Source organism: Dermatophagoides farinae, chromosome 7, assembly GCF_024713945.1.
Source record: "Dermatophagoides farinae isolate YC_2012a chromosome 7, ASM2471394v1, whole genome shotgun sequence".
Classification (NCBI taxonomy): domain Eukaryota; kingdom Metazoa; phylum Arthropoda; class Arachnida; order Sarcoptiformes; family Pyroglyphidae; genus Dermatophagoides; species Dermatophagoides farinae.
This window is the reverse complement of record NC_134683.1, coordinates 4,822,990-4,847,026: the sequence shown is the minus strand read 5'-3', so window position 1 is coordinate 4,847,026 and position 24,037 is coordinate 4,822,990. Positions and strand designations below refer to the sequence as shown.

Sequence of the window (24,037 nt, the reverse complement as noted above, 5' to 3'; positions counted from 1 at the left end):
TACAAAGTTAAGGGAAAAAATGATGATTTTAAACAATGATGATTGCTACATTAAATGCTGCTACCTTTTTTGTTTAGCTTTTGTGATTTTTTTTTTTTGGTCGATGTACAGGCATTTGCTTTAATTTGAATTGTAAAATGAATACCGCTACTATATTAAAGTTGTAGCAGCTGTATTCATTTTTTGTGACTCATAAATTACATCCGTTCATAAATGACGTGTATTTGTAATATATGTTGACTTTTTTGTGTGCAATTTTTTCGATCGATTGAAAAAGCGATACACACATGATAATGCTGGTTTAGGGTTAGCAATTTAACAATGTCAGCAACATAAAGCAATCGGCAATCATTAAAAAATTAATAAATGAGATATAAGATAAGATATATCCATCATCATCATCATTACAATTTCATATTTGAAATTCATCGTTTGGTGCAATATATTCACAACTGCACACATTCTTACACATTTGTATTGTAACAAAATCAGGTTCTCAACCTAGACGCGCACACCACAATATCGGGGCTGGTGAATCCTGAAAGAAAGAAATGAAAAGTTGACCCGATGTTATCATGACACACCTGGTGCACGAGTTTCATCTATGACCTTTTTTTTTGTTTGTCCAGGTCGATATGGAGAATTCATAAAATCATAGTAAAAGAAAAACTTTCACTCAATTCACACCACTACTTGACCTTTTACATTTGACCATACGCAAAAACCGGTCTCGATTTTGTATTTTGTTATTATCCAAACAATGATATTATCGATGTTTGAATTATTTCGGCGATTCTTAGAATAAAATATAATATCAATTATGCTAAACGCGAGCATAAATATTCGATTTGCAGGAATCACCATTTTTTTGAAATGATGGAATCCAATTCGAAAGATATCTAAAGACAAATAAACAATCGAAAACAGTATAGTCACTATCGATAGTCACTATCGATTCGACGTCCATCATTTTAATCACATGATGAGTTAGTAGTTAGTATATTTTCTTTGCTTCCAACCGTGAAAAATGGAGTAACTTTATCTCAACTATTTTATATGCTTCTCCTCGTCTCTAGATTTTTTCAAGTGAGAAAAAATTGCACACACACAGTTTACCAGTGCAGAATTTGATATTGTCGAATTGTGAATTTGTGGAAAAAAATTGGAATTTTTTTTCGAATTTGATTCTTTCCGATTCGAAAATTCGAACAAAATCATGAAATTAGATCCAAGTACAATTGCAGCCAATCTATCGGCTGCAGCGGCTGCTGAAGCTGAAGCTGCAGCTGCTGCATCACAAAATAATTCATCAAACATGCCAATGTTGTTAACATCATCATCTTCATCAACAGTATCGACATCATCATCAATGGCAATGGCATCGATAGCGGCTACTACTGGTGGTGGTACCATATCCAATCAATCCAGTATAAATTCATCATCATTATTGTCCAATTCAAATCCATCATCATCAATTACGAATTCATCACAACAATCGGCCACTATAGTGACAAATATGGCCCAACATCATCATCATAATCATAATCATCATCATCATCATCATCATTCAACACAACAGCCAACATCAACATCACAATTAAATCAAGCAACAGGAACCAATTCAATGACCAATAATAGCTCAGGGTCATCATCGATGGCTAATAAAATAACACCAAAGGATTCACAAGTTGTAGCTGCCATTCTAAAAGAGATGGGCATTAATGAATTTGAACCACGTGTATTACCACAATTGGTCGAATTTGCTTATCGTTATGTTGCACGTGTTTTGGAAGATGCACAATTATTTTCATCATATGCACGTAAAAAAGTAATCGATACCGATGATGTAAGTCTCGCTATTCAGATGCAAATCGATCGATCATTTGTTGGTCCACCATCTCGTGATATTCTGCTGGAAATTTCACGTAACAAAAATACTCAACCATTACCACCGATTAAATCACATAATGGTATGCGTTTACCGGCTGATCGGTATAGTCTTGTGGCACCGAATTTTCGTCTAATTTCCAAACCGATCAATACAACCACAATAGTTAATAATAATCAAAATCAAAACAATAATAATAATGCTAAATCAATCAATAAAACGGTTGTTCGTACAGTATCATCATCATTATTATCCAATACTTCTACTGGTGCTGGTAGTTCATCGTCGTCATTTATGAATTCAAAAATTTCTCTTCACTCTCCAGTTATGGCTAGTCCAACGGCGGCTGGTGCCAATCAAAATATTCAACAGCAGCAGCATCAGACAAAGAATTCGATTATGGAATCTGTTTTTGGCAAACGAAAATTGGATGATATTTAATTGATAAATTTTTACTCACATTTTTTGTATCTCGAATCATTGATTAATTTTTTTTTTGTAAATAAAACAAACCTATTACAATTACAATATATGACTGATGACTGATTAGGATATTTACATTTTACATATTACGAATAGGATTTGGATGTTGTTTGTGGGTGACATTACGTAAATCGATTCGATTTAGATTGAATAACAATCGTTGTTCAATAGTACGTATGGCATCGATTGTCAATACAAGTGTTTCATGTTTAAGCATTGAATATACATTAAGACCATACACTGGCATGACATTCATATGATTAATTGATTCACAAGCTTGTTGAAAATGTTGTGCACTGGTTGCCATTGGATATTGACTGACATCAATTTGATCCACGAACAAAACGGAAGGACCCCAGCCACGCGTTTCACACAATTCTTCCAAATGTTCAACAGTTCCATCCAATGGAAATGTTTCAAATGTATCGACTATATGTAGATCATTTTGTGCCAATTTTGAGGTCAATGTTGAAATTAGACCGGCTAAACGTTTATGAAATGGTAACATATAAAAATAGGTTTTCGGCCCACGAGGACCAGTTGCCCAACCACCACCAATCCACATTGGTGCGCGACGACTACCGTGACGAGCACGTCCAGTACCTTTTTGTGGCCACGGTTTACGATTTGATCCTCTCAATTCGGATCGTGTTTTCATACATGTCCAATCAACGTGTTTATACAATGTTTGCCATTTATGATTCTCTTGAATGACATCAGGTCGTGGATGTATGGAAAAAATATTTGGATGTAATTCCATTAAGCCTAATTTGATTGAATTTGGCGTTGACATATTTTCAATCCATGCCTGCCGAATTGGTGTGACCGCTATATTCGTATCGGTCAAAGTGGTTCGAGCAATATTCACTAATATCGGATCAATCACTTGCGATTGTGAAATTATCTGCGTTTGTGTTGGTTCCATTGCCGATTCGACATCATTCAAGTTACCACCGGTAGCAGTTGACATAATACGAAATGCATGATGATTGCAAGTTGATCGTCGTAAATAATTACCAATGAATCGACGTAATGGAATAGATTGCATAATTAAATTGAGTGATAATCTCGATATATAATATTTTTATTCAAATGAAAAAAATCACCAAACACATGTGTTCGAAAATATAGAAAAAAATTCAATTCAATTAACATGTAGTTTTTCCGGCAATTTTTCTGATTATTTAAAAAAATTTTATTCCAAAAACATTTCTTTCAATTCTTTTTTACGCGGTTTCAAAACTTTTTCGACAAAATAATTAACATTATCCCGCAGTTCCTGTATGAATACATCACACATTTCTGGATCATTTTTCATCATATAATCATATTGTTCATAATTTCGTAACAAGTCCTCATAACGATTGATTAGATTATCATCCTGTACGCCTTTTTCTCGATTTTCTTCGATTAGCTTTTGTGCCTCGGATTTAGCAAGCAAATATTCCATTTCAATCGATTGTAATTGTGCGTATCGTTTTTCCGTCAAATTTTTATCACCATCAACCTTACAATCATCGAGAATTGTTCCTTTATTTGTGGACAAATCAATAATCGAAACCAAAAAAAAACTTCAAACACTTACCATCAATGGTCAGAAGATGAACAGCCACAACAATTATCATTGGGATGACTGTCGATAAAATGAATTTTCGTGGTTGGATCAACATTTTTAATCAAACAAAAAAAACTTGCGACTCAATGATCAAACAATTGATTGGTTGGTCGCAATCCAAATGAGAAAATCAAATCAATAACAATTACCTCATTCATCATCATTAGCAACGACGATTTAATCACAATTCAAATTATCAGTGAAAAAAAAATTACGATAATGACATTCAATTTTAATTACACGAGAGATAAAGTTACTTGAAATGAAGATTGATCAAAACAAAAAAAAATAATAATAAAGATGATAATTACACACATACACAAACAGGAACAATATCCGTTTTCCAAAAAAAGCAAACATCAAAACTCACACTAAACAATCAAAATCAACAAAATAATTTGTAATTTGTAATTATTTTTTTGTGATTAATAATAAAAATTTGAAAAAATAACACCAAAAAGATCAAGGCACACTGTTTTCCACTCACAATTCATCTTTACGCCGTTTAATCAGTTTTGGAAGACGTGATGATTTCGTTGTATTCGAACGTTTCATAGTCAATGTTCGATGTGATGTTTCCTTATGATGATGACTTGATGTTGTTGTGTTTGACCGATGTTTAGTAGTAGATACTGTTGCCATTAATAACGATTGTAGTTGCCTATTTAAATGTTCAAAATCGAAATTATATCGTTGAATGTGATCGATTTTCATTAGAATAAATTGATTCAAAAGAATTTGTTTCCATTGTATACGACGGTGACGGTGAATACGACGTAGAATACATTGTGAATTCAAATCGTTTCCAAACATTTCGTTTTTCTTGCAAACGTTTTCTTTCTCGTAAATCTTTTGCCGTTTTTAATCTTGCATCAATTTTACGCAATTCATCATGAATAAAACTTAATTCATTCAATGTTGATGATATCCATCTCTCAGTTTTTTGTCGTTGCCAATAATTTGTCTGATAACTTCGTTTTAAACAGGATTTTTGACATAAAGCTATCGACATACGAAGTCTGACTGATTGTTGAGCATTATCGAGAATAAATTTAAACAGTCCAGAACGATCAACAGCTTTCGATGGCGGATATGTTACAGAGTTTGAACGTCTATTTCAGAAAAAGAAAAACAATGAAAAACAGCAAAAACAGCAATTATTATTAAATTCATCTTTATATGGAAAAACTACCAACTTTCGAGCTGGAAAAAATATTATCGTCGGATATCGATCCACCGTATATTCCCACGGCAGGTCATTAGAATCGCCATTAATTCTATGTGTATAAAAATTGTAACAATTAAAAACTTTGAATAAAACAAAAATAGAGATTGCACCTTGAAAAAATGATATCATCGGAAAAATCGAAAATCCTTGCCACATCCAGATAGACATGTGCAATCGAACTACAGAATCCACACCAAGGTGCATAATACATGACAACAATGTCTTTGTCAAGAAATTTTCGATCATTCCGCTGATGTTGTTGTGTGGCAGCATGTTGTGAAAATTTTTGATTCTCCAAAGGTTTGCCCACAATCAGATTCAAAAATGTCATTGTATTCAATTCAGGTACGCATACAATATTCGATCCATTACGTTCGATAATCATTTGCTGTTGTTCATAATCATTACAAAAACCGGATGAACGTGGCCGATGATTACGATGAAAACGTGGTAATTTTCCATCGGTAAAATTACGTATAAATTCAATAAATGCAATTTTTGAATATGAATTTCTTGGCACAGTGACAGCTGATTTTGAATCAACATTACGTATTTCGATTTCATCGAATAAAATTTCATGATCAAGAAGATGAACAGATTCTCGTTCAGGATCAATAATCAATGCTATAGTTGAATGAGGAACATTGAATACATCCACACCAAGTGATTCGGCAAATGCACCGTAAATTAATGAATCGAATGCCATAAATTTCAATGTTCGATTTGTATGACATGCAAGTCCAGTAAAATTTGCCATTCTTTGCCGTTGATTTATCGTCGATTTCTGTTGTTGCTGATCGAATGTTTCTGGAAAATTTAGATCCGTATAATTCATACCAAGTTTTAATTTACGACAATGTTGTATTTCAAATTCTTTGATCATACGATTAATTTTCTCATCCGCCGCCCATTGTTTTCCAAGTTGATGATTATTATCACTATCGGAATGTTGTAATGATTCCTGAAGATTTCCACTACAAGTTGTCACAATTTTATAATATGGTGTATATTTTGGCTGATAAACATCTTTGATTTGATTACAATAAACCGCTGAATTATTCACATAATTTGGATCAAATTCATCTAGATAACGAGAAGCGGTTGAAAAACAATCGAAAATTCTGGCAACGAGCCGGACATTTTGGCAGATAAATATGAACGCATGAAGTACAAAGACATTTTTTACGCATTCCATGTCGAGCACCACCAAATGATCGCCATTTGACCGTCTGTGTATGGCAACATGTATCTACACTATCCTGAAATTTATTCCTGCTTGTTTTCATTGATGAATCGGTGCCGGATGATTGGTCATCATTATCATCTCTTGAATCAAGTAATTCATGGCAACGTTCTTCTAGTTCGGCCAAACGTTCCTCTAACAATCGTCTTCGTAGAATATTTCGGTGGATCAATGAACGTATCACGGGAGAATTATCACAATTGTTATAATCAAGAACAATTTCTCTGAGCTATTAGAAAAATATAATGAAAATGAAACTAAAATTAAAATCAAGATCAATGGATGGATAAAACCATACCAGATCATAATAGGGTGATATACCCAATAGGAAACTTCGTGGTGTAAACAATACAAATGTAGGAGTTTTACGAATGAAATCAGATAATAGAGTGCTTTTAACACCGGATGGATTCATCCAACGAATAGTACGAGCCAATTCTGCACGGCTTTGTATCCAACTGAGCAATGTAAATGGTTTGGAAAATTTGGCAGTAAAATGTTCAGTACTATTGCCAACAAATATAATCAATGAGGATTGTTCACGTTGAGGATCGATTTTTAGTTTCATAGCAACACGAGAATTTGTTACCACAGTGAAAACAACTGAACGCCATGGATCATTCGATAGTGCTTTGATCGATGTTGTTAAATAGGCACGATAACCACTTGGAATTTGGCCACCACCACCTGGTGATTGATTAAAATCAAAATAACCCAATACAACAGCCTATGTTTGATGGTGAACAAAAACGATTGATTTTTCACAGTCGTCATTATCATTATCATTATTAAATTATAAATTATACCACTTACATCGTGTTGCGCACGAAGATCCAATAGTTCACCTTCATTTTGTACCGGTATCAATGGATTCATTACATTATCCAAAAATGGTATTATATAACTTGCCAATATCGGACCTTTATATTCAATTTCGCCTTCACTACGAATATGTGCTACAAAATGTGGATAACGACGAAGATTGTGATATTTTCGACATTCACCATCGGGCCACCAGCAATTAATGGCGGCAAAAAATATCTGTTGACCATAATGGTTAGCAACGATTTCTATTTCACTACGTGCTCGGATTGAATCTGAATCCCATGGTGCATAGAACATGATGAATGCTATTTCCGTCTGTAAGATACGGGCCCATAGTTCTTTAATCTGACCAAATTCAAATTCAGTTATGAACGGATTATTTGTCGAAAAAATTTTCTTTGGTGTCGGCGTTTTACGTGTATTAAGTGATCTGAAAAATTAAAATCATCAAAACAAAAAAATTCTTTTGAAATCCAAAATTCAACTCACCCATTGTGTAACAATACCAATGCAAGAATCGATAGCAACAGAATTAAAGGAAAAAGAATTTTTTTACTAAATACATTTTTCACTAATGAAACAATCATTGAAGATGATGATGATGATGACGAGATTGGCAACTTTGTAGATACCATTTTGTTCATTCCATTCGTTGGCGACTGTTTCTTCCGAATTCGAATATTTACTTGTAAATCAATTTTATTCTCTTGTACAATGCTGTTGGCCAGTCCAGATTCCTGTTGTTGTTCTACGTTTTCATTCGAATTTTCTTTTTCGTTATTATTGTTATTATTGTCCATGGACATTTGATCATCGCTTTCAGATTCATCAATGTCATTGTCGGTGGTCATAACCGTCGTTGATGATGATGACGATGATGATGATTCAAATTCATGCTTATCATCATGGATCGAATTTTTATTGTTGGCAGCAATGGTGGTAAATGATGATGAATGTGGGATCACAGATGAATTACCGATATTATTACAAATGCTAACCAATCCTTGTAATTCACTTTCGTCGCTAATTCTTGTCGATGTTGTGGTAGTTTTAAGATCAGAATTCTGTTGTTGTTGTTGATGATGATGATGATGATGACGATGCAATGAAAATGAACATGAAAAAAATCCCGGTTCGCCATTGCCATCTAGTGTTTCGATGGAGAATATTTCATACTCATCATCATCTTCAATGGCCGAATTTGAATAATCCTCATTTGTCGCCGTTTGGTCCATTCATTTTTTGGTTGTATTCTTGATGTGAAAAAATCACGCAAAAATAATTTTGTCTCTTCATCACAAAAAAAACAAACGCTTCGCTTGAACTAATGCCGAATTTCGGTTCTGGCAACCGAAGAAATGGCAAAAAACATTGGTCGTCTGAATGAAAGAATGTCTTGATTGTATTCTAAAAATAGAACAGAATAAAGCACTGTGCTCTATATTTACTGATCATAATTCTTGTGAATTTTATTTATTGCCAATTTTTCTTTAAACATTGCAATGATCTAACCAAAATTTTCAAAATTTTTAATTAAATTTGATCCATCAATCATTGATGATTTTTTTTGCTGGAAACTAACATACACAATCACAATGGAAAAAATGTACAATTTGAATTCAAAAGTACAACTGAAGAGGATGATGAGTAGCAAGGGGGTAATTCCCTTTTCTATTTATTTATCTCATTACATTACATTAATCATTTGCAATTGTTTTGTACATGGCATTCGAATTGGCGAATTGGCAAATTTCAAGTGCCATTTGTACCTGATGTTCATCTTTTTATCATTTCTTGTTCGATGCACGTGTGTGGATTGATATTTATTTTGATTGCAATTTATCATGATAATGATCATCATTAACATCGATTCGAATGGTTAATGATGATCATTACAACAAAGATATTCATGGAAAATTTGACGATAATGTTCTAATGAAAATGGCCATCTATCAAAAACCCAACAACCAATCTAAATCAAAATCAAAACCAATCTACCAAAACAACATTATTCATGGATACATTGAATTAATTATTATCACGATATCCTTCCATCCATCCATCCATCCATCGATCATTTCGTGGCCATCGTTTTTTTTCTTTCATTGAAAAAAAACTCAACTCTTTTTTTTGTTGGAGGTATATCAATCAATCAATCTATTAATAAATTGGTTATCAATGATGATGATAATGAACAAGGAAAGTGAAAAATTTCGATAATCAAAAGTGTCTGCCTACTTGTGAACTTATATATTGGGAAAATGTTCGACGACCACGACCACCAGCAACAGCAGCCATAGAAAGAAAAAAACAATTTCCAACGACGTATGCGATCACATCGATGATAATGATAATGAAAAAAAAATGGCACACAATCCTATCGAAAGGGAAAATTTCATTAAAAGGATGGCCAAAACAAAAAAATCCGGTTTTACATTCGAAACTTGTTAACGTCTGGCCATCATGATCGATGCTGATATTTTTGTCATTATAAATTTATATGTCGATTGCAATTTGTTGATCATTCTTCTACATTCATGATTTCGTTTGATTGATTTCATCATCTTCATCATTATTGAATCAAAAAAGTAGTGAGAAGTTTGTTCGAGAATTTTTTCTCTCATTTCTCAACAATCATGAAATTGACAAATTCCAGTGCGATTATTATCGCACTCATGATTTCCGTTTCTGAATGTTCAATTCTACGCGATATGTTTCTAAATCGACGTAGTCGTGATGCCGATAGTGATGACGATCATCATACAGGTGGTGGTGGTATGTTGACTTGACTTTAAAATTTTTTTAAAATTTCAAAATTTCTTTTTTCTACATTCGTGCCATAGTGATGGATGTGTTTGGTTCGTTTGTCGAGGATGTTGGTCTCAAAAGCGTATTCCGTGATATGCAAATGCGAATGTTGGGAGCATCCGAGGCATTATTGGAACAATCAACAAATATTTATGATAATTTTCAGGATACATTAGCCAAAACACGTAATGGCCACGATGAACGTGCATCGGAATTTCGTAAAGCACTACGTTATCTGCAGACCGAAGCACGAAGACGTCGTGAAGACCTAGAAGATGAAATTGAAGTGGAAAAAGAAAAAGCAGCCGAAGCTAAAACGGCTGATGAAAAGAAAGAATCGACCAATAAGTTGAATAAATTGAATGCAGCATTAAAACAGATGGATGAAGTTGCGAAAACCAGAATTAGTTCGCTCCGAGATAGAATCCAGAAAAGACGTTCGAATCGAAAATCGATTCTGAAAAGTTTGAAAAAACCAGCAGAAAATGAGAAAGAAGAGGAAGTCGCCGATGATGAAACTAGCAGAACTAAACGTGATGCTAATGGCAAAAAGAAGAAAAAGAATTCCAACACACAAACATCACCGACGACAGCAAAACCGGTGAGCAAGAAAAAGAAAAAACAGCCAAAAAATATAGATGCTCCTAATGTAGAAAGTGCTGGCGATGGATTCGGTGACCATTAGAAACAATCATCACAATCATGACTCCATTTAATCATTGGGTTTTCTTTTTCTGGGTTATAATCGAAATTTAAATTTTTCAACAAAACCAACACTTTGTGGCCAACATCTCCAATAAGTTTCCAAATTGCAACATCTTTTTTAATATATTTAGCTACAATGATCATAAAAATCGAATAAAAATTCAATACAATCAATTATTGTTTTCTTTTTTGCTTAACAAACACTTTCAGAATAATGTGGACAATAAATGATTGGTGCCAATATTTTTGGATCTGTAGCGGTGGTGGTGGTGGTGGTTAATGGTGTCTGTGGTGATTGTGTATGATGATGATGATGATGACTTTGATATACTGGACTTGAATCAACTGGGTTTATTCCGCCAGAATAATTTTGATTCAGTGTTGATGATGGCGATCTTCTTTGATGTTGATGTTGTGCATTTTGATTATGGCTAATTGCTGAATAATGATTTTGATTGTGATGATGTGGATGATGAGGATGGTGACCTACTGCTGTTTTGATCTGTTTCAACATGATCGTATATAAAATTGTCAACAATATAACAACCATCAACAATAAAAACAAATTTGTTTTTACAAAGTTGACCGAAATACAAAATATCAACACATTTGTGATCAATGTGAAAACCAATACGCATAAATGACGACGTATGATCGAAACGATTGCAATCAGTTGATTAAATATTGCTGTTATGTATAATATCAGTGCTGCAAATATAAATTCGCCGGATGGTCGATTGATGACAATATAGGCTACTTCCGTTATCGTTACATTATCACGGGCCACCGGATGACTTGTTGGTGGATTTATCAATGTTTTACTCAATTGTATGACCGAATTTAGATCGAATACAGTCAATAAGAACATAATTGGATTGATACCATGCAATACAACAGATGTTATAATCGAAATGACTAAAATCATAATAAACACTAGATAAACCACTAATAAAGTATGTTTTATCGATGATAATCGAAACAATCGATGTTCAAATGTATCGATCATTGTCTTTGTCTTTGTTGTGGTTGTTGTTTTAGCAATGAATGAAAAAGAGAAATCGATATGATATTTCTTGACCATCGATGGTCAAACGTTCGAATTCGAATGAATTCCAATTTTTTCCAACAACAACAACAGTGTTTAATGCTTGGGCGTGCCTGGATAACAAATCTTACAAACCGTGATTCTTTCACGAATAATAACGTTAATTATGATTAAAATGGCATGGAATAAACAAGAAGAAAAGAAAATGTTACTGAACCTCGACCTCGATATATGCAGCAAATATTTTCCATTGCATTCATTATCTCCAATGTGTTTGTGTTTGTGTTCTTATTGTAAAAATTGCGTGATTAATCCTATTAGTTGTAAACAAAAACAAAAACATTATTCAATCGTTTTTAATTATTCATTGATTCATTGAATGGACTTTTTGGGTTATTTGGTTTGTTTGTTTGTTTGTTTTCTGTTCATCTTTTTTGATTAAACTTTTTTGCTTTTTATATAAAATCATCCGAGACAGAAGAATCAACTATATAATAAACATATCATCACTAAAATGTCAACATCATTGATTTTTTGATAATCTAATCAGAAAACAAACACAAAATATTGATGTCTGATTGACAAGTTTGAAATCCAAAGTTAAATTTGATAGTGGTAAACATTACCACAGACCTAAAAACAGAAAAAACAGGTTGGTTGAAACTAAGATAATAAAACGTGTCAATTCTATATGATAATTTGTTTTGTTTTCTCCATCCATCCATTATATTTAAAATCAACTTGTTGTTGTTGTTGCTGTTGGATGTGTTTTGGTTTAAATGCAATCACAGTGTCATCCTGATTATCACTATCGCTCATACAAATCATCATCATCATTGAGCGACAAAAATTTTTTATTTATCATTTCATTTTGATTGCCGTCAATCAAATCTATTTTTTCTGGCAAAATGATATTAAATCAGAAAAAGAGAGAAAAATTTATCAAAAAATGGCTCTATGGATTTGATTCATCCGTGATCTTTTAATGATGATGATAATCACAATAATGTGTGTGTGTGTGTTAATTGGCTACCAGTGTTTGCACTGTCAATCAATCCGGAAGATTTGAATTTTTTTGTTTGATTTCATCACTCAAACAAATGATGATCATACCAAGATGTTGTCGACGAAAATATCGTCGTTGTTATAAATCCTGTATTGGTGATTATAACAACAACAATAATGACGATGGTGATGATAGTGATGATGACCATTCTGATTATTGTGATGAAATGAAAGAAAATCGTCGCATCGAAAAATGGTTGAAACAAGAAAAACATCGTCTCAAACGACAGATACGAATACTTTTATTAGGAACTGGTGAATCTGGCAAAAGTACCGTACTGAAACAGATGAAAATAATACACGGCCAAAATTTGGGTGAAGGACAACAACTGGAAGAGTTACGACATGTAATCTACTTCAATATACTTAAAGGTATTAAAGTATTGATTGATGCAAGAGCCAAATTATCGATACCATGGTCGGATAAAACGGCCGATATACAATCGAAAGCTGATCTAGTATTTCGTGCCGAAACAAATAATTTGATTACTTTTGAATATTTTTCCCGTTATACGGCATTAATCGATCTAATTTGGAATGACGATGGTATTCAGACAACATTTCAGAAACGGAATGAATATCAATTGGTAAGTGTCTACAGTTTATAGTGTATAAAATGAGTGAATTGATTAATTAATCCAAAACAAATCATAGAGCGATGGTCTACCATATCTATTTCGTAATCTAAAAAGGATCTCATCACATACTTATGTGCCGAATAATCAAGATTTGTTACATGCACGTGTGCCAACACGTACTGTACTTGAATATACAGTCGATTATAAAAGTGTCGCATTTCATTTTATCGATGTTGGTGGTCAACGTAAACAGCGAAAAAAATGGCTTCAATGTTTTGATAATATGCTCACATCGATACTATTCATTGTATCATCGATTGAATATGATCAATATCTTGTTGAAGGATACTTCGGTAAATCGTTTGGATGAAACATTAGCTGTATTTGAATTGATCATAAATTCAGATTACTTTCATCATGCATCAATCATATTGTTTTTGAATAAAACTGATCTTCTAGCTGAAAAACTTAAACAAACAAAAAAAATAAAACGGTCCATAACAACAATGGACAATATTCTTTACAATTATCATCGGCCGCAATTATTGAATGAATTATATCCCCAATACAGTGGTGATCCATTCAACCTTCAACAGGTGCAACAATTTCTTCAAACACTTTTCGAACAACGACGATCATATCGACCATTATATACGCATTTCACAACGGCTGTCGACACGGAAAACATTAAACGTGTATTCAATGATGTGCGAGAAACCGTATTACACGAGAATATCAAATCGATCATTAATCTACAATAATAATTTTATTTTATGTTGATCGATTTGAATTTTGATTTTCATGTTTCACTACTTCTACAAATTATTTTTGGTTATAATAAAATAATTTTTGATTTTTGATTTTCATGTACACATTCTTAATCCTCAACTTCGTTCCAATCAAGGAATGAAACTTTTTGTATGCCACTAGTTTGTTCAGCGAATTTTCTTTGATTTCGTTTTGATGATCGATTCATCGAATCATTACTACTCATATGGTGTAACAATCGAACATTTTTCCGTGATAATCGATGACGATTATCTAATCCACGTACATCCAATACGATTGGTTCATTTTGTTTCTTTGTTGTTTCTTTGTGTTTATGATCGTCATCTTTGTTGTTACCGTTAGCCAAGAGATGTTGTTTAAGTTGTTGAAATTTGCCCGGTAATGATTCGATACGTTCTTCGATCAATTTCATTTGTCGTTCTTTTTCATCCATTTGTTCTTCAAATAAATCCGATGAAAATGAATAAAGACCAAGCATACTTTTGAATTTTTTCATCATAAAATCAATAATTTCGTATTCATTATCCTGTTTCATAACATCTCTTTTGACTGTTTCAAATGCGCTAATAATTAACGTGAGGAAAATGTTGACCAAAATGATACTCGTGCAAAGAACGAATATGAAAAATACTAATGGTCCCAATAATGGTGATGCAATTACCATGGATTCGAAATTGAATTTACCAGTCACCATACCGAATGTGGTTTCGGCTGCATTCTGCAAATATAAAAAAAAATGAAAAGTATTTTAGTGAAATAATCAATAGATCGAAAGGGAAACTTACAATAAATGATGAATATTCTTTCATGGTTACTCCGAACAGAACGTAAAACATTTGCACGAATGCAAAGAATACCGTACAGAATACAATGGAAAATGATTTCAAATCTTTTGAACATTGTGCCAATGTTGCATACAAGATTCCCATACGTTTGTTGAATCGCAACAATTTTATAAATTTCAGTATAGCAACAAAAACGATGAATGCCAAAATGTAACCAAATAGTTCATCAACCAAGCTAACATATTGCAGTTTAACATAGCCATTTCCATGACTTTGATGAAATATCGATAAAATTTGATTGGTCAATATGATACGATAAATGTATAGGCCGATGGCCACATATGACATGATTATGATGAATATCTCGGCCCAATTCCAATAGCTACGGAGATAAGCTGAACCTTGTTGACGCCAGAATTTCAATTCACGTACAGTGAAATAAATGATGAAAATCAAATAGATTATTTCACACAAAATGACAAACATTCCTGATCCTTGATGATGACGCATCAATCGAACCACATCGATACGATATGTTGGAATGATACCACCACCAGGTTGAAATTCTGAAACACAAGTTACGATACCAAACAAGTTAGCCTGTGCATTGTAGACAGAAAATTCAGCAATCAATGCTCTTGTACGTTCATCGATCCAATTCTGTGCTAGTAAGTGTCCAATTCGTGCTTTTAATTCATCACGTGATCCTTTCAATGGTATCACATAACCACTACCGCTATAGATATCTAGTTTACCAAGAAAAGAAAAACCATCCAATTCACTTGATGTACGATAATTCCATTCATCTTTAAGACTTTTCGATGGATTAAGTAGACCTGATTTACTTCGTGGTATCGATTCATTAACATATGACCATTCGGATGGTTGTTGCCATCCTGGTAGATAGCTCATCTGATCTTCATGTATGACACTGGAATATGCACGACAACGATCAATTACATGACGGAGATAGATTTCCGGTTCGCATGTATTCGGTTTAATACGTATTTGTCGTAGAATGCCATAGCCCATCATGCGATTAACACGATCATTCATGAAACCACGTAAGCCAAGTGGTTTATAACCATTATACCATTGACCAATCAATAGATTGGTAATCAATGTATTGTCCACCCAATTCCACATATCATCAGCCGTACGAATATTCATAAAATTAATCTTATTGATCGAATCCTCGATAACTGTTTTAACTAATGTTTCTTTCATCAGATATGCTGATGGATCACGATTAGCATAGCCAATAACGGTCAATATCCACAAGAAACAAAGATAAGAGAATATATCTTTCAAGATCAATATGATTTTAATCTCTTTCAATCGTTGAGCTTTCATCCTTGATAACAATGTTGCATTCGGTGATCGATACATTTGTGATCGATGCGAATAATTATCGGAATGTCGCAACCATTGTCCATTATTATTGGTGGCTTCCAATAATGACAGATCGATATCATCTTCATCTTCTTCACTGTCATCAATGTCAACTTCTGGTGATTTGAACAGTGTTGCCAATATTAATGCCGTAAGAAATACTTTGATTGGTTGTGTAACCAGTATGGATGCAAAAAATGAAATTATCAATGATGTAATCCATTTTCTTGTTTTTTCATCACCAAATTGTATTCCATATGCCCATAGAAAAAATATTGATACACCAATTGATAGGAAAACATAATGACCAACCCACATAACGAAAATAGAATGGCAATGTAAATCGTTTCGATTCTTTTCGAATGATTCTTCTTTGTTGTTGTTGTTGTTGTTGCTGCTGCTGCTGCTGATTCTGATTCAAATTGGTATAATCTTCACCTTTCGCTTTATTCATTGATGATTGATCCAATGATGATGTTTTTGTTTTCATCTGTTCAATATAAATTTTTTGTTTTTTCAATGCTTCCGTAATACGTGATGGACGCAATCGACGTAGACGAGCTTTGCGGAAACAAATGATGATCAAGAATGTCACAGGAAATACAATCAAATTAGACAAGAAACCAACACCAATTTGTTCGGGTGAAAGTGAAAATGGACCAACTTCAATGGATGATCCAGTTGGTTTCGACGGAACGCGTTGATACCACATTGCATTGACCAGCATGGATAGATAAAGTAAAGCCATACAACAAGAAACACGTTGTACCCGAGTGAAACGGCTACGTGGTGGACGCATAAAAATTGAAAACCATAAATGTCCATCAGCTAGATTTTTCTGTGTTGTCTGATGGAATAAATGTGTGAATTGTGTGGCTTCTTCTTGACTCGCAACCGGAAGCAATCGATCAATAGAACCGTCATCTTTCTCAACAGCTAGCCATTTATTGCAGATAAATTCATATTTTTCACCGGTTTGAATATCTTTAACGACAATAAAACTCAGGAACCAGGATTTGAATTTTCCTTCACCACTATTATCATGCCAAATACGAATATAATTCAATCGGCCCAAACGTTTCGTTGTGGCCATTACAAATGAATTTGTTTCACCTTTCTGGAATGCTTTACGAAATGGATCGACCAATGTACGTACACCGGTTTCTTCATCTTCACCAGACAGTATGAATTGAATCTTTGAATCGGTTGCTGCTTCATCTTTATCACCAGTGTAGACAATAACTTCATATAGATATTTTGCCATTGAATTATTATCTGGCAATGGTGTCGATCCAAGTTTCATTAGGTCTTCATCATCATTTTTCCTGGCCCATGTCAATAGGATAGCATAAATAGTCAATGTTATGGCAATTGTCATATAAATGGTAACATTATCGGAGAAACCAGCGTTTGCAAATACATAGGAGAAATCAATCGAATTTGGCATGACGAAAAATCCTGAACCAAATGATGTCAAATGATTACAACGGCAATGTGTCATTGCATAATTTGCCGATTCTACTGTACAACCTTCAGCTGTCCATATTTTACGATGATAATCGAAAAAATAACAACCAGATGTGAAGATTTTCATCGAATAATTCGTACTATATTCACGTAATGCACCAGGTAATGTATAATTGGTGATGCTATAATTTCGATCCGATTGTTGTTGTTGATCAATAACCAATACTTCATCCAGTATATATGATTCACTTGATTGGCCAACTTTGACGCGATCAATCTCGACGACACCAACGTAGAAGAATCCCGTACGATTGCGTATAACCTGATTGGATAGGAATACGTTGTATGAACCATCTTTTGATTTTTTAGCCATTTTTATCGGTATGATAAGATCCCAATAATCAAACAATGGTTTCTCCCGATATTTCACATAGAGCAATAGATCTGAATCAGGATTTGTTGGTCGAATTTCAATACTCATGGCTGAATCAGCTTTTTCCACCATTACCTGATGATATACCATTGATTCATAGAATTTCAATTTTGGTACCACATATGATAGATCAGTTTCTTCTGTATCCAATTGCTGTGCTGATTTTCTTGGCACAATTATACTAAACGGTTCGGTTGTATTATGAACATTCAATATGTCCAATGTTTCATTTATTACCAATAATTGTAATGTTTTCGTATCTTCAGACAACAAATCAACACTATTACCATATGATTCAAGTATTGATGGCCATGATACAGCAAGAATACCCAGTGTTTCATTTCCAAAACAATTTTGTCCAGTTAATATATCACAAACATGTGGGAAAATATATGTTGAATCTTCATGTTTGATCACTTTATTCGATATCGATCCTTTCGGATACATAGCAATAGTGAGAACTAGTCCACTTGGTGCAACAAATTGAATCGGTTCTTCACCGACAACAATATTTTTCAATATTGACAACACCAAATTGATTGTCAGCTCAATCATCTGACGAATTTGTAATTCCGCAATTTGGCGTTCAGCACGAATTACAGCTTTTTTCAACGCATCTTCCACCGAGGTTTGTGCATCCATTATATAATCTGGTTCATCATCAACATCAGGTACTTCCACACTATAATCAAGATTCCATCCTTTTGATCTATCGGTAGGCAATACAACGCCGGAAACGATTTGTTCAGACATTCGATTCACAATACCGCCCATTGTACCGACAGCAAATCGACAGAAATCCAATAATTGTTGTGGTGATTCAACTTGAATATCTGAAGCAATCGATATGGTTTTATTCAACAGATGAATGATCATCTCTTTAGCATCATTATCGACACCTTTTCCTTTGCCGGCCAATGCAGTGAGAGCACTGCCAATTTGTTCCAAACTAAACAATGTATCTGCATTCATCATTGTACTGATTGATTTGACAATTTTCGCTTTTGTTTGTGCTTCACGTTCACTATCATTTTCATCAATATAATCATATGACGCTGTTGTTGTGGTTGTCGTTGTCGTTGTGGTTGTCGTCGTCGTTGTTGAGGTTGAATTTAATTTTTTTTGTTGTCCAAAATTAATATTTAATAAGGATGATAATGCTTGTGCCATCATATTCATTGATGCTTGATCACCTGATGCATCGGTTTTTTCCAATGTTTTGGAATTCATGAATTTATCATATTCTTCAATGGTCGGTAATGTTGTTGTTATGTTTGCCATTTCAACTTTGGTCAATGCACCTTCTTTATCACGAATATCAACACCGATAGTGAAATTACCATATGGTAATATTAATTGAACACGCCTATCTGGACCGTACATTAGATAACTGACGACACCATCATGTACATTACGAATCCAGAATCCATAATAGTCAATAGGTCGATCTTCTGGATCTATCCACATTGAACATCGTGCTATAATACGATCCAATAATGCACGTGTTTTTGTATATTTCAATTGACATTCACCACCTTCTGGTGGTTGATTGATATGCAGAAATATATCAGATTCACCTTTTAAGCGGCGTTCATTCATGATGCTTAAACGAACAAAGAAATCTTTGAATCGAGGATAATATTCTTGAAAAAAGGCTATGCCCAGTGCCATTTTTGGTTCATCAATACCGACAACATATTTATCGGCTTGTGAAAGATGTACTTCTGTACTATTATCAACACCATAAACATTCCAACGATATATTAGTTCACCATCACAAGTTTCAGTACAACGGCCTTCAAGACCTACACGAACTGGATTGATTTTCTGCCCAATAGGATAATGAGGATAACATAAAGCTTTTGTTTGACATTCAACTACAACTGATGGTGGTTTCGGTTTCAATATATTCAATTGTATTGCACCCCATGACGGATCACGATCTTCAGGTATGATTTGTATGACAATTTCATAGGTTTCTTCCGCCTTTTCGAAACACTGTGGTATTCCATTCCACTTCGTCGTTTGTTAAATTGATACGACCAGGTCCTTGTCCAAAACATCCACCAGCATCATCATCACCCCATTCTTCATCCAAATTTGAACGATCGAAAATTGGTTCAGAAAAATTTTGTCTTTCATCTGGCAATAGATTATTAATACTTTCATCTGGTAGCCGGCGACAATACCATTTGATTTCAAAATTTTTATTATTCACATCATCTGGATCTATTGAACTTTTTCTTGGTGAAAATTTAATCATCTGACCCCAACCACGTACGATACGTGATTGTGCACCTTCCACTAATAATGCCATTATTGGTGATGGCACCACTTGAACATATGTTGAACTAACAGTTGTCATTGGTAATACTGGATGTGGATATGGACATGTCATATTGATGCCAAATTCAAATCGATAATAACCAGGTGGAATATGAAAAGCAGAAACATAAAGAAAACTTTTATCATAAGAATCTAAATCGGATAGATCGATCGATGAAATGGTTGAACCAGTTTTTGCATCCAAACGATAAGCGTTCCAAAAACGTTTCGATTCAAATGTGGCATTACAATCGATGAATGTTTTTGAATAAAGCTGAATCGGTTTTGAACGCCATACTTGTACGGCAGATTTCCAATATGTAACCTGATTCTTAATCTTTATAATCGGTGGTTTACAATCAATTTCAATGACAACCACTTTGAATTTTTGTTGTTCACGTGAAATTGTGTTTGCCAATATTACCGACGCAAAATAATCTTTAGGTTTCGAATATTTGCGTTGTACATATAGCACATCTTCCAATGTATCATTGTGTATGACACTTGTGTGATTTGGAAACAATAGTTGACAATGATGATAATCGCCATATGTATAGAAATCTTCAGCTTTTGATCTTTCACCATAATCGATCAAAAGACAGGAATTTGTACCAATATTTTCAATGTTAATAATAAAATATTTTGTCTCGACATCGAGTGTATCATTACTGATATCGATAACATCCAAACCTTTCACCGGTGAAAATACATGGATCATTTGGCTATATGGTGTGGATAGATTTTGTATGTGATTATAGCCATAAACCGTAAGATTATAAATTCCAGCTTCTTCAAATGTTATATTCATTGAATTATCCGGGGTTTTTGCATAGATGTCATCATTCATTTTGATCAGATAATGTTCAATATCACCAGTATCAATGGATATATTGAAATTCAATGTCGCATTCAATGATGTATATTTAATCATATCTTGATCCATAAAAATCTGATCGGATCGAATACTTTTTGTTGCCACTCGTAGCCCAACAATACGACGCATCACTTCAACTTGAAATCGTTTTTTCAATCGCGAAACCACGTTGGAAATATCTACATCAATATTGTAAAGGCCAGATTTGTCATACAAGTGTGTTATTTCATGTTCACCATCCCATTTTTCATTATCTTCAGGTATTCGCCATAAATGTCGATGACCATCGCCGAATATCATGAAAAATGTAGCATTAGTTGGCAAAATTTTCTCTTCTGGATAAATGAGAGTGAAATTTACCAGATCGGGTAGTAGTACCGGTGAATTAGTGGTCATTTTCCATAATTTTAATACCGGGTGTTCAACAATTATTTCATGTGTAGCCGAAGTATTGCCTTGTAGATTAGCTGCCATTATATTGATATGATAGATACCGGGTGAATGATAATAATGGGAACGTATGAATTTTCGATTTGTTTTGATTACTTGAAAAAAGGCAGGAAGAAAAATTTAAAATGAATTGAAAGACAAAGACATTGATAACAGGTACATACTTGCTATATGTTCAGTGGTTTGATTACCATCTCCAAAATCCCATTCAAGTTGAATATTCGATCCTTTACTTAATTGTACGACAATATCAACTTTTTTGCCCACTGCCGAATTCGGTGGTTTAACAGTCAAACGCATCTTTGAAATTGTACTCTGTACACTAACGAAATTCGTGCGTGTTATCATTTCGTTATTATCATTGTCGAATTCATTACGTAATTCAAATTTGATTGGATATCGACCACTATGGCTATAGACATGTGGCATCGTAAATGTAAGTGGTTCACTAACGATTAATCGTAGATAATATTTACGATCCACTATTCGTTTGAATTTTGTTGAATCAAAAATCGTTGCCGTTTGATCATCGGTCATTGTGAATTTGAAATCCGGTTCATCCAAGCCAGGTATATATTCACGATATGCAAGTTGTGCATCACGCATACGGAATGCAATCAAATCATCGGATAATAGCCGAAATGAAGTCAATGATTTCAGATGGAATGGTCCATCTGTGATGGCCAAATCGAATGTTTTAATCAATTGATATTGAGTGGATTTCTTATGAAATGGTTGACAATCGCCATTACATTTTTTTGATGCCGAACACAGAGCGCTAGGCTCGAAACATGAAATAACGGATCCAAGGCAATCTTGTTCATCATGACAAATTTTTCGTAATACCTAAAAATTGTTTAGAAAAACACTCACTTGATAACAAATATTAGAAACATACATGAACAACGAAATGACCAATTTTAGCTCCATAACCTTCGATTGCCAGAATGGTACCATGTAAACTCAGCGTATCTTCGGGTATGGGAAAAACAACCAAATCCGATTGTTGTAATGTTTCATCCCACATGATTTGACTGTTATTTTCTTTCGGTATATTCACACCGATATATTTCATTGGAACATCCGGTAAATTAATCATATCACTTTGTTCACCATCACCATAACCGATTTTCATTTGCATCTGTGTACCGCTTTTGATGAGAACTTTACAATCAACTTTATCATCTGGTTCAACAACTTTGGGGCATTCAATTTTCAGATGATCATTATTCACTTTACTTTCAATACGAATATGACGAATTTGTTTGATCATTACATCGGGTCGAGTGATTAATCTTGCTTCAACTGTAACCACATATGTTCCAGAAAGATAATAAGAATGCCGCAATGTATTGGCTGGCGTCCAATCAATTAAATCACTATTGTCACCAAAGTCAATTTTATATTCCAGTGGGCCAGTTGCATCGGATACAAGATCAAAATAGATATCATCTTCAACCAAAAAAATATCTTTACGTAATCGTATCTTCAGTGAATGAATCGCACCACGAGGTTCCCCACGATAATAACGCATATAATAATCATTTTGATCACAAAGATCACTTGTAACTTTGGGTATGACACGAATCGAATCAGCTTCCATATCCGAAGCACAAAGACAATAACGACGATCAATTAAACCGGCATGTGGTAATGAACTTTCACTACATATTCGTGCGCATTCCACGCCATCAATACCCGAAACAGGATTATAATGAGCATTTGGTGAATATCGGAAATGTTCATATGATTGAAAATCCAGACAATCACCGTCTGAGAAAGGCCACGACTGTTCGATACTGATATCGATTGTATCGAATGTAATCACAGCAGCCACTAATAATATTCGAATCGAATACATTTTTGTTACATTTGATGATTTGAATAAACACGAATAACATACACACCAAATAATGAGAAAAAAAGGACTAAATGAAAAAATGAAAAAAAATGTCGACCCTATTTATACCTGATGATGATGATGATCAATCTACATTTCGAACCTAGACCTTGAAACCATGGAGATATCTCTAAAATAA

At 33.9% G+C, this 24,037-nt stretch overlaps 8 protein-coding genes across 10 annotated transcripts; 3 read left to right on the top strand and 5 right to left on the bottom strand.

The window, feature by feature from the left end:
- Nucleotides 1-248: 248 nt before the first annotated feature.
- On the top strand, nt 249-2,416 carry Taf9 (TBP-associated factor 9). The gene has a single exon (XM_047059699.2). The coding sequence runs from the start codon at nt 1,217-1,219 to the stop codon at nt 2,327-2,329; it is 1,113 nt and encodes a 370-aa protein (XP_046915655.2). The 5' UTR covers nt 249-1,216; the 3' UTR covers nt 2,330-2,416.
- Nucleotides 2,160-3,438, bottom strand: mRpL4 (mitochondrial ribosomal protein L4). Its single transcript, XM_047059706.2, has 2 exons — nt 2,448-3,438; nt 2,160-2,294 (listed from the first exon to the last, which is right to left on the bottom strand). Exon 1 carries the CDS (start codon nt 3,417-3,419, stop codon nt 2,451-2,453), a length of 969 nt encoding a protein of 322 aa, XP_046915662.1. The 5' UTR covers nt 3,420-3,438; the 3' UTR covers nt 2,160-2,294; nt 2,448-2,450.
- A 1-nt stretch (nt 3,439) lies between these two features.
- Nucleotides 3,440-4,172, bottom strand: LOC124496212 (uncharacterized). Of its 2 annotated transcripts, XM_047059708.2 has the most exons (3): nt 4,067-4,157; nt 3,957-4,004; nt 3,440-3,901 (listed from the first exon to the last, which is right to left on the bottom strand). In XM_047059708.2, the coding sequence occupies exons 2-3, from the start codon at nt 3,994-3,996 to the stop codon at nt 3,567-3,569; spliced, it is 375 nt and encodes a 124-aa protein (XP_046915664.2). In that variant the 5' UTR covers nt 3,997-4,004; nt 4,067-4,157; the 3' UTR covers nt 3,440-3,566. The 2 variants fall into 2 exon arrangements, with proteins under 2 accessions (XP_046915664.2, XP_046915663.2); XM_047059707.2 differs by having other exon boundaries at nt 3,957-4,172.
- A 28-nt stretch (nt 4,173-4,200) lies between these two features.
- LOC124496197 (thioredoxin domain-containing protein 11) lies at nt 4,201-8,821 on the bottom strand. Its single transcript, XM_047059689.2, is given in 8 exon segments — nt 4,201-4,778; nt 4,780-5,098; nt 5,183-5,263; nt 5,325-6,331; nt 6,333-6,686; nt 6,756-7,184; nt 7,271-7,712; nt 7,772-8,821. Coding segments are annotated over 8 exon segments (3,687 nt in total). The 5' UTR covers nt 8,518-8,821; the 3' UTR covers nt 4,201-4,469.
- Nucleotides 8,822-9,762: 941 nt separating this feature from the next.
- LOC124496034 (uncharacterized) lies at nt 9,763-11,038 on the top strand. Of its 2 annotated transcripts, none has more exons than XM_047059489.2 (2): nt 9,763-10,057; nt 10,126-11,038. In XM_047059489.2, the coding sequence occupies exons 1-2, from the start codon at nt 9,919-9,921 to the stop codon at nt 10,773-10,775; spliced, it is 789 nt and encodes a 262-aa protein (XP_046915445.1). In that variant the 5' UTR covers nt 9,763-9,918; the 3' UTR covers nt 10,776-11,038. The 2 variants fall into 2 exon arrangements, with proteins under 2 accessions (XP_046915445.1, XP_075588538.1); XM_075732423.1 differs by having other exon boundaries at nt 9,773-10,054.
- Nucleotides 10,830-12,225, bottom strand: LOC124496033 (uncharacterized). The gene has a single exon (XM_047059488.2). The coding sequence runs from the start codon at nt 11,874-11,876 to the stop codon at nt 10,989-10,991; it is 888 nt and encodes a 295-aa protein (XP_046915444.2). The 5' UTR covers nt 11,877-12,225; the 3' UTR covers nt 10,830-10,988.
- A 118-nt stretch (nt 12,226-12,343) lies between these two features.
- Nucleotides 12,344-14,343, top strand: LOC124496032 (guanine nucleotide-binding protein subunit alpha-13). Its single transcript, XM_047059487.2, is given in 4 exon segments — nt 12,344-12,492; nt 12,632-13,492; nt 13,560-13,826; nt 13,828-14,343. Coding segments are annotated over 3 exon segments (1,236 nt in total). The 5' UTR covers nt 12,344-12,492; nt 12,632-12,940; the 3' UTR covers nt 14,245-14,343.
- Nucleotides 14,231-23,920, bottom strand: LOC124496030 (uncharacterized). Its single transcript, XM_047059486.2, is given in 6 exon segments — nt 14,231-14,990; nt 15,058-16,746; nt 16,748-20,338; nt 20,340-22,093; nt 22,163-22,844; nt 22,897-23,920. Coding segments are annotated over 6 exon segments (9,309 nt in total). The 5' UTR covers nt 23,860-23,920; the 3' UTR covers nt 14,231-14,360.
- Nucleotides 23,921-24,037: the final 117 nt, after the last annotated feature.